The sequence below is a fragment of the Enhydra lutris genome, unplaced genomic scaffold (assembly GCF_002288905.1).
Source record: "Enhydra lutris kenyoni isolate GAN:26980312 unplaced genomic scaffold, ASM228890v2 scaffoldscaffold72, whole genome shotgun sequence".
In the NCBI taxonomy this organism is placed as follows: Eukaryota; Metazoa; Chordata; class Mammalia; order Carnivora; family Mustelidae; genus Enhydra; species Enhydra lutris.
This window is the reverse complement of record NW_019154156.1, coordinates 5194682-5205562: the sequence shown is the minus strand read 5'-3', so window position 1 is coordinate 5205562 and position 10881 is coordinate 5194682. Positions and strand designations below refer to the sequence as shown.

The 10881-nt window shown below is 41.0% G+C and overlaps 2 protein-coding genes across 6 annotated transcripts in view; both read right to left on the bottom strand.

Moving 5' to 3' along the window:
- Positions 1-5623: 5623 nt before the first annotated feature.
- Positions 5624-7092, bottom strand: LOC111159945 (RAB15 effector protein). The gene has a single exon (XM_022522643.1). The coding sequence runs from the start codon at positions 6371-6373 to the stop codon at positions 5663-5665; it is 711 nt and encodes a 236-aa protein (XP_022378351.1). The 5' UTR covers positions 6374-7092; the 3' UTR covers positions 5624-5662.
- Positions 7075-10881, bottom strand: part of LOC111159943 (PPFIA binding protein 1) — a 174542-nt gene continuing 170735 nt past the window's right edge. For all 5 annotated transcript variants that reach the window (XM_022522637.1, XM_022522640.1, XM_022522639.1 and 2 more), the window contains 3 exons: positions 10011-10190; positions 9239-9304; positions 7075-8952 (listed from right to left, as the gene is read on the bottom strand). In XM_022522637.1, coding sequence (XP_022378345.1) covers positions 8866-8952; positions 9239-9304; positions 10011-10190 — 333 coding nt within the window. In that variant the 3' untranslated portion in view covers positions 7075-8865. The remainder of the gene's footprint in view (positions 8953-9238; positions 9305-10010; positions 10191-10881) is intronic.

Here is a 10881-nt window from a genome sequence, read left to right as displayed (position 1 = left end):
ATAGATAGATAGATAGATAGATAGATAGATAGATAGATAGATAGATAGATAGATTAAAAAAAAAAAAAAAAGAAGCAGTGAGTCCAAAGAGGACCGTAAGGGATGGGGAAAAATGTGGCTTACAGAGGGCAAATGTGATCTGGCTGGGATTTCAGATGACACAAGAGTCGGGCAGTTTACCTTAGGGCCCTGCTCCTTTGCCATTGCTGCCTTTCCACATTTTCATGGTTTAAAGAAGTCTTGAGCTGGTGCAAGTGATATACTCTAAGAGCGAGACAGTATCTGAGAGTAGTTAAAAGGATGGCCTCTAGCCAAACTACTTCTGTTTAAAACTTGACTTCATTTTTTCTTGGCTGGGTTGATCCTAATCAAGTAAATATAGCGAAAGCTCTGGGTGAACTGTTAGCCTACAGTGAGCGCCCTGTGTGCATAGGCTGTGACTGTTATTAATGATTTCGTTAGCTCCTTTGTAGATCAGGTTAGAATTACAAAAAGACCTCATCAGGACCTCAAAAATAATGGTCATTCTTTCTTTTTTAAAAGATTTTTTTAAAAAGTTTATTTGACAGAGAGAGCGCACGAGGGAGCATGAGCAAGGGGAGCATGAGCAGGGGGAGCAGGAGAATCAGGCTCCCCGCTAAGCAGGGAGCCCCATGCGGGGCTGGAGGCTCAATCCCAAAACCCTGGGATCATGATCTGAGAGAAAGACACTTAATGACTGAGCCACCCAGGCGCCCCAATAATGGTCATTTTTAAAATAAGATTTTTTTCCCTAACCTCCTCTATTTCAATAAAAAGTTGTAGATTTGTGTGTCTGTAAAGGAGGTGAGTTCAAGGTCTTCCTGCCTCAAGGCATCTTGGATTGAAACCTATTTTGACAACCCTAGGATGGATTAATGTACAACCATTAATTAAATTCTCTATTGTTTTTAATAGGTACTATAATATTTAACCAAAGTACAAAATTACAGTAACAGGAATAACTGGGAACCAACATGACTGACTCTTGGTAAGCATACCAAGTAGAGCAGGGGGCTGCAGGTGTCCCAGAGTAGTGTGTGTGCAAGCATTCTGTGTGCTATGGACATCAATCATTATTGTTGGGGCGTGGGGAAGGGTAATTGGCAGATAGGGACAAGTATTTGTGATAATCACCATTCTCATCTTTTCTGGCCTTTTACCATCCCATAATTGTTCCAAAGCAGAAGTACAGTGTGTTAAATGTACTAGTTTCCTAGGGCTGCCCTAAGAAAGTACTACAAATTGAGTGACTTAAAGTAACATTTATTCTCTCACCAGTTCTAGATGTGAAAAACCCCAAATCCAGGTGTTAGCAGGGAAAATTAATAAAAGGAAATACCTGTTAAAACTAATAAAAGGAAATATCATTTAAAATGAAGTCTAGAGGCCAGATGAGGGAGCTCTCACATCCTACCACTAGCCAGCAAGTACAGACCCCACCAGGAACAGAGAGTACCTTGCAAGTCTTGCCAGTGGATACCAGTTTACTAAACCCAGCAGGAGAAGGCAGTTGTTCTCCTACCCCAGCAACAGCCCAGTCAGTAAGAGACTGTCACGATTCAGCTAACGAAAAGGCAGCATGCCTCAAACTCCCAGTTTACTCCCTGGGACTTTTCATCCATAACAGCCCCTCCCAACTCCCTTCTTTATAACAAAGCAGTCGTCTGCTATGTTCTCCATACTTGCCAATGGTTTTGCTGTAGCATTCATGTCCTGAACTGCAAGTCTCTGCTAATCCCTAGTAAACCCATTTTTGCTGGTAAAATAATTGACGGTTTTAAGATTAACAGTTCCTTCTGGAAGTTCTGAGAATCTGTTTATGCCTCTCTCCGCACTTCTGATTTGAATCCAGGCTCTGTTTTTTTGTGTTCTGGAGAAAATCTGCCTAACATCTCTGAGCTTCAGTTTCATGGAAAATGGAACCGTAAGATCTTCCTCAGGGCTGTTGTGTTTAAGTAGTTATGTTGCAGAAGGCAGAATATAAATGGTGGTCATGGGGCACCTGGGTGGCTCAGTGGGTTAAGCCTCTGTCTTTGGCTCAGGTCATGATCCCAGGGTCCTGGGATTGAGTCCCGCATTGGGCTCTCTGCTCAGCAGGGAGCCTGCTTCCCTCTCTCTCTCTCTCTCTCTCTCTCTCTCTCTCTCTGCCTGCCTCTCTGCCTACTTGTGATCTCTCTCTCTCTTAAATAAATAAATAAAATCTTAAAATAAATAAATAAATGGTGGTCATTTGAATTAAGCTCATGGTCAATAGAGCTGTGATTTTTGCTCTCTCCAGTCTGTATGTTCTAGTACAGTGAATTACAAGACCTATACCATACAAATTTGGGACAAAAGAAGTATGAATCTTTACAGAATTACTCTATATTCAGAGATCTCTCAGTTTCTGAGCGGGAAGTTGAGACTCATGTCCTCACCCTGCCTTCCTGTGTTTTCTTTTTGTTTTACTATCTCCCTAAGACATTAGTGGACAGACATGACCTGAGTTAGAGGAGCTGGAAAAATACTTACTGTTTTCCCAGACATCAAGTACAATAAGGTTCATCCTGAATTAAAAGCACTCATTTGCAATCCTGTCAGCAGGCAATAATATGTTTCAGTCAGTGTAAACAGTAACACATGTACCTAGGAGTCACTAAGAATTACATAATTTTTCAGTTGGAAGAATTCTTAAAAGTGCAGTTGCTCACTTACGATAAACACTTTTTGTTCAGCTTTCTTACCAAATTATGGCCCCGCAAATTATGTAGCCAGTGCTGTGGGGAATAATTTTAAATATTAAGGATTTTTATAATGGGGTTTTATTATATCTAAAACCCAGATTAATCCAGTGACTTTCTGTCAGAGAGCTACTTTTAGTTAAAACTTCTTCAAAACGTCTTCTTAGTTAATAGCAAAATTCTTAATTCTTAATTATGCAAATTTCTTAATTAAGCAAATTCTTAATTAAGCAGAATTGTTAATTAAGCAATATTCTTAATGTTAACTCTCCAGCAAACTGGAGAGAGTGGGTATGGAGAGAGGGTGAGACTCCCGAAGGCTTAACTTCCTGTATTTCCATACTTTTTTACAGCAGAATGCAGATTTTTTAAAAGTACAGTATTTTTTAAATCAGCAAAAGCTTCGCATTTTTATTTTCACGAAAAAAAAAGAAGACATGGTAACTCTTTGATTTATATCTTCCAGTTGTTTAGAACATGAATATTTACAATTTGTACTAGAGTTCCCAAAATTATTGTTAGCTTATAATTTAGTATGGAGAAATGTTATCACTGGGGCGCCTGGGTGGCTCAGTGGGTTAAGCCTCTGCCTTCGGCTCAGGTCATGATCTCAGGGTCCTGGGATCAAGTCCCGCGTCAGGCTCCCCGCTCTGCGGGGAGTCTGCTTCTCCCTCTCTCTGCCTGCCTCTCTGTCTACTTGTGATCTCTCTCTGTCAAATAAATAAATAAAATCTTGGAAAAAAAAATGTTATCACAAGCATCATCTCCTTTGAATTAATTGAACTCATCCCCATTTACAGATAAGAAAACGAAGTTAAGTTGCCAGACTCTGCTCTTAAGATAATTAAACTCAAACCCACATCTGATTTCAAACTGAATGTTGTTTTTACTACCCTAACCACCTTCTTGATAGTTTCCTCAACACAACATTGCTACAGATATACAGTCCACATATGCCAAGGAAACATTAATTGGGTGTCACGGTAGCTTCCAGGCTCATTCAAAGTGTGTGCCTTTATTTCTTCCCTTGCATCCTTAATATTTAAGATGTTTGGAAATACAGCATTAATTGTGGTAGATTTCATCCCTACATCCAATCATCAGCAAACACTGTATGCTTTACCTTCAACTCTTGTAACAGCTTCCCAGCTGCTCCCATGGGCTCTGATTTCACTCTTTCCTCCTTACAACCTAGTCACCACCCAGTAATCAAGTGCGGTGTTTTTGTTTTTGTTTTTTTAAGATTTTATTTATTTATCTGAAAGAGAGAGAGTGAGAGAGAGCATGAGAGGGGAAGAGGTCAGAGGGAGAAGCAGACTCCCTGCAGAGCTGGGAGCCCAATGCGGGACTCCCCCTGGGGACTCCAGGATCATGACCTGAGCCAAAGGCAGTGGCTTAACCAACTGAGCCACCCAGGCGCCCAAGTGAGATTTTTTTTAAAGTGTAAGTCTGATCAAGGCATGTCTGTCTGTCCCTTTATCACTCACAAGTGTGGTGGGTCCTCACAAGTGTGATTTGCTTGTTTTATTTGCTGGGTACTTCAATTTCGACTCCTATCACTCTCTCCCGGGCCCCCTGGACTCCATTCACACAGGCCGCCTCTGCTTTGCTTTACACACATTGACTCCGCTCCCATTTCAGGCTCTTTGCCTTTGCAGCACTCTAAGCCTAGAACATTCTTTCCCAGATCTATCTGTACTAATGCTCTCCCTTTTCATTCAGATCTCTGGTCAATTATCCCTTCTCAGAGGTCTTCCTTAACCTAAATCCCATATAAAGTAGTACCTCCTTCACTCTCTATCCCTTTATCCGTGCTTTATTTTCACATAACACCAGATATATTTTTAAGATGCATTTTATATAATCATATATTTGTCAATTGTCAGTCTTCCATCATTAAAAAAGAGAAATCGCCAAGAATAGGGACTTTGTTCTTCTTACTACTGGATTGGAAGGGTGTAGGACAGCTCCTGACATAAAACTAGGCATTTACCAATCATGTGAATGAATCTTTCATTTACATTCTTAAGCACTTTTTGCTTCACTTAGTTTTCCTCCCTTATAGTACTATTACAATTCCACCCAGGCTTTTAAGCAAAGATGCTTTTTATAAGTGGATACATGTTAATCATCATTACGAGGCATTGCTATAGGGGTCACTGTGTTTATTTTAAATATTTTATTTATTTATTTGACAGAGCGAGTGAGAGAGCACAAGCAGACAGAGTAGTAGAGGGAGAGGCAGAAGCGGGGAGCCTGATGTGGGTCTCAATTCCAGGACCCTGAGATCATGACCTGAGCTGATGGCTGATTCTTAATCATCTGAGCCACCCAGGCACCTCAGGGGTCACTGTGTTTAACGCATAGGGAAAGTGGACACTCCAAGCAAGTCCCAAAGTGAATCCTACCAAGAGTCTCTGTGCACAGAGAAAGCAGCTAGGGAGGAGATGGGATCAAGGGCAGAGCTTATAGGAAGAGAGGGGAATGAGGTTCTGTTTAGGAGTCCTGAATTGAAACCGGTGTTGTCAATGTAATTAAACCCATTCTGTAGTCTCACGGACCAGCTTATCCCCCACTCTGCCACCTTCCACCCAAGCAGTAAAAATACATTTTACACTTTACAGTTCTAGACTTATTAAACAATTAAAACAAAGACTTTTTCTTAGCAAATCAAACTTCAAGGCTGACTTTATTATCTCCTTTCATTTTTATTATTGAATAAATTAATTTTCCCTGCAATATGAGCAGGGTTTTTCCCTCTCTGTTGTCATGACATTATATGCTTTGACCCAGGTGATTATTTTCTTGCAATGGAGGGTGGGTAGAAAAAAAAAAAATCCCATGCTGGGATGATGCATGTGGTTGAGCTCGCTAAAATACTTTTTCCTTTTTGCCTTACAGTCTCTTTGCCCACATCCAGTTCAGAGGATGCTAATATAAACCTTGCCCACCTCTCTCAGCCCATCTTTCTTACTCAGACAGTTCCCCAGCAGCTTTCTGATGGAGACACACTCTTCCGTTTCCAGGACAAACTGTGCCACGGCCTTCCGTCCTGGCAGCTGGCCCCGCACGGTCTCACTTTTGACACTGTCCAGGACCACTCCTCTGATGTCTTTGGGCTTACCTGGCACCCCAAAGATGATAAACAGGCCCAGACAATCATCTCCTATCAAGTGACAGAATTCTTCCAGCTTATCAAATCGACTTCTCTTCCTGGAAGACCCCTCTGCCCTGGATTCTGGAGGGGACATGTCACAGGGCTGAGATGCCACAGGAGGGAGGGAAGACATCTGCAGAGTTTGCACTGCCAGCTGAAGCCTGATCTGTTTGTCGGCTCCCCAGAAGGTCCAAATCCAGTCTGCCCCGAATAGTACAGCTTGGTGCTTGGTCATCTTGGTGGTGGTGAGCCATTCGTCCACTCCCTTGTCTTGGCAGAAAGTGATGAAGTGGATTAAGAAGATCTCGTTCAGAGTGTTGGAAGCTGGGCACAGATTGCTCAGAGGATCTTCGAATCCAAGATACTCGCTCACTTTCCGAGCTGCATGGACTATAGCCTCGCTGACAACCTCACAGACGCTGGAAACCTCTTTGCTGTCCTTCGGAGGCAACTGTTGCGATGAGTTTTGCCCCATATTTCCTCTGCACCTGATCAATACTGCCTCCAGAGATCGAATGTATGAAGCTCATGCAGAATGACTTCTTCGGAGTAGAAGTTTTACAGTGTTTTACAGTGAAGTCATGTCTGGTAATGCAGTCCCAGTTTTCCGACTCAGCATTGACGTGGCGTAGCTGAGCATATAGACACACAGCTAAACAAACATGCCCAGTCTCTCTGTTTGCCAACGAGGTGTGTTGTATTCACACATTCCTACTGGTTTATTAAGTTAGAGATGATTAACTCTCACCAAAACATCTGTTCTTCTCTAGCGATGTTCACTCCACTTCTAATATTGGGCAATCTCTTCCAAGATAGGTTTCTGCTTTTCTAATTTTACTTAAAGACAGTATTTAGTTCTTTAAAGAAACCTACATCTCCTTCTAAAACGAACTTCTTCAATTTTGATGGTGAGTCATTTTCCTTTGCTTTTCTAGTAACCCCTCTGCTAGGATTCCTTACGCCCCACCCAGTCCAGCTGCCTATTTCCTTTTGTACAGAAATTTCTCAGAGCCCTCAAATTTCCACCTGTCAATATATGCTATACTCCTCCCCCATGAAATTTATGGGAGTTTGCAAATGATAAAGCATCTGTGTCACTGTTCTAATAGGTCAGAAATAAAGCCTACTGGGTATTCTGCACAAAGGAAAATAAAGTCACAGAGCATAAAAACAGGAGACAATTATCAACTGACTTTATTTCTTTTCATATGGTAAAACCAGCAGTGCACAATGTTTTGTAAATAAAATATATCTCATCAAAAAAAACCTTAACTTTATCACGTATCATCAGTTATGTTACACTGCCCTGAATAAAGAATATTTGGCATATCTAACAGTCTTCTGGCACATTTTTTTTAAACCAGGTTTGAATAAGAAATTGTTTTTCAAATGGTGACATATGTTCACATTAAAAAAAATACTAATATGTAAGAGTCCAATACAGTTACCAGACAATGAATAGTAGAGAGTAAAGGATTATTATTAGCATCAGATCATTTTAGTCACAAATAAACAGTAATTTGGTATTACAGGCCCTTGTTTAAAAGCTTGGTAACCTGCTAAGAACTTGCAAGATCACACCACTGATATTCAAATAGAATTTATAAGCAAATCCACGAGCACATACTGAACTGCCTCTCCCCACACCAATTTGTGACAACGTGTCTTTACCATGTTGGCTATCATGGGAAGTGATGTAGTAGTGAATAAAAAATAGGATATTTTTTTGACTACCCCTAAAAAAAAATGATAAACACAGTAAGTTTTTGCCACAGCTATTTCCTTTAGAAATAAATGTCATCTGGGCCCTGTGCTAAAAACATGAATTACATTTTCTCGTCACAATATAGCCATTCTAAAACTCATTGTGCAGCCTCAGCATTACTGAACTCTGAGACGAAATGCTCAGATGCATATTCAGCTTAACAAAATCCCATCCACTGATAACCTGAGAAATATACAATTAATAACAGTAGGTAGATTCTTAGTATTTTGATGTCATGAGATACTCAGCAAGAAGGAAAATAAGCAGCTTAATACTGTGAAGGTTTTTGTTTTGGTCTGGTTTCTTCAGAAATTTCTACAAATTTGGGGGGGACCTTCTGAATGCATTTGAGTTAATAGTATTCAAATGTCCCTGGTGTTCTTCCTTTTGAAGCTAAAGGATCCAAGATGAAGGCTGAAACTTTTTTTTAACTCTTCAACAGTTAATTGGGTGATGTGTCATCAGAGAAGGGGTATTTCATATATCCTAATTTAGTTGGGATGATCAATATTAACATCATTTTTAATATCATTAAAATTCAGTTGTGGAAAAGGAGAGATCATCCCAACCTTTCGAGGACCAGCTGGTGTATATGACCGTTTGGAGCACTGTATTCGCTTTTCATCGTCTCCCGTATGTCACAAAATAAAAGTTCTGTTTTCTATGTACTAAATATATACACGTATTTAGAAAAATATATAAAATAGGACAAGAAGAGGCAAGTGGAGGTGGCCGCTGGCATTTAGCAGGCGCGTGGAACACTTGAGGAAATTCCACATACGGATTCTGAAAGCATGTAATGTCCTGTGCTGACAGCTACAGCGCGGTCACACAGACGTGATGAGATCATCCACGCACTGCTTCCTGATCCCCAAATCCCGTGTGCTGTTGAATGGGAACGTGAAACGCTACAGTAAAACACTCATATTAAATGCAACACTTTAAATATAATATATCACAGATTTTTTACATTAAATAGAGGACAGACCACTACACTCTCATTCACCAGTGTCTCATTTTTCATGGCGTCTTCGGAATAGGCACACGCTGCCCCCCCCCAACCCAGCCCTCCGCGTCCACTTCTGAGAAGGTGGAATGATCAATAGTATATAATCTGCTGCTTGTTCTAGATTCTTTGAGTTGTTTGAGAAATCAGGTGGAGGAAAGCCGAGGGGCTCCTCATGCTCGTCCAAGTGCTCAGATTAAACATTGGAGTCCTCGTCAGTGATGCTGGCACTGGGGGAACGGGCGGCAAAATCCCGAAACATGTCGTCCTCCTTTAACATGTGCTGGAAAACAAGGAGACGGGGTCATGAAACAGGAAGCCAGGAGCTCAGCACGACACACACTCCACTAAAACATGCAGTCCTTTGGGGTTATTTTAAACATCTTTTTAGAATAACATTTTTTTTTTAAACTTCTTCTCATTTTTAAAGATTTTATTTTTAAGTAATCTCTACCCCCAACGCGAGGCTCGAAGTCACAACCCCAGGGATCAAGAATTGCACGCTCCACCAACAGAGCCAGCCAGGTGCCCCTTTAGAATAACATTTTAACTTCATTTTACAGACTTACTGTTAGATTGTTGATGCCTTCGGAGAATGCCCCTATCTGTCTCACCGTACCTTCTGAATCCTCCATCTGTAAAGAACACACCCATCACGTGACCTACTCGGTTGCATCATTTCAAAGAAAGGACAGCAAAATGAGCAGAAGTCAAAGAAGAAATAATGCAAGTGATACGAAACGGGCTGGGAGCAACAGAACACTTCTGAGGATACCTCCTTTCGTTACAGCAACCAGAGGCTAAGAATGAGCCCAAATGACCCTTTACTGGCACATCTAGCCTAATGCTCTGATATTGACAACGACATCAAAGGATTGGTGACTAGGGGGCAATACTCAAATCCAGGACTTTGCATTGAAAAGACTACATGAGCTGTGTATTTCCACTTGACTTAATACACAGATTTCCATAACCCAGAGACAGTATAACATCAGTAAACAGCCCAGCCTGGCAGCTTGGAAGCCCAGGTCTTCGAGCCGCTCTTCTACCTCAGGTAAGAATTACTCAGCCTCTCCGTGCCTCAGTGTCCTTCCCCCTACACTGAGGATGACAAGACTCTGTATGTTTTACTGTCACCGTGAAAGCTGATACATGTTAAGTGCTGAGGATAGTGCCTGGGACATAGCAAGCAACCGGGAAGCTATTGACTATTTTCTTATTATCTTTATTTTCAGATATTAGAGAAAAAACTGATTAGTAGACACAGTGCAGCAAGTTTCCATTTAGTGTTTCACGGCTGGAGGAACTTGAAAGAAAACAGGCATGTCCTATTGCCTTTACCTGCTCCAACCGGTCCAAATCATCTTCGTCATACAGGCGCATGTCCAATCCAGGTTTAAATCCCTTCTTAGAGGTACTTCCTGATGTATGTCCCAGTTCCATTGGACAAACATATTCTTCCCCATCTTCCTGTCTCTTCTTTCTCAGATTCCCAAAATTGCTGAAGGTAAGTTTCCTTGGCTTTAAAAGAAAAGCAAACATCCAGGGATTTAATAAAACTCATATGGCAGAGAATTGAGAATATGCATGATTGAATTATTCACTCCATTTACAGAGAAAAGTAACTGGATGATTAAATTGGTGTGACAAAAATAAAAGCACCCTGTGTGTGTATGATTGATGTGCCCAAATATAATAAATGATCCAGATTATGAATCTCAGAAGATTAAGCTTGTTCTCCTTATTCACCCCAATTAGCTGCGCAGTCACTGTGATAAGCAAAAAAATGCCAAGAACCTTAATTTTGATTAAACAGGACTTACTGCAATGATATTTCTCAGGGATGAATCCAGTTTTGCAAGGTTTTCCCATCTCAGATCAGGAAAAGAGAATGGTCCTAACTGTGTTTTCTTTTCGGGGGAAGCTATGATTATCCTGTATGCCCGCTATGCTTCCATAACAGAACTGAGGTTGCTAAAGGAATCCTCGCTTGTTTGGAGAGAGAATTTCTAATGATACTTGGAAGAGAAACTCCATCTTAGTCACTGCATAGTCCCTGAGACTATCTGTTCAGCAGATGGTGATCAGGCTGATGTTGAGAATTTAAATAGAACAGAGTCTTTCAGAAGTTTCAAATCTGGCAGATCTTTTAAGAGAGAAAGGGAGCTAATGAGAAAGTGTCAGGCAGGTAGAGGAGGTAAAAGAGAGAGAG

Excerpts from the sequence above, each read along its gene's own strand:
- LOC111159945 (XM_022522643.1), bottom strand. The coding sequence starts at position 6,373 with ATGGGGCAAAACTCATCGCAACAGTTGCCTCCGAAGGACAGCAAAGAG.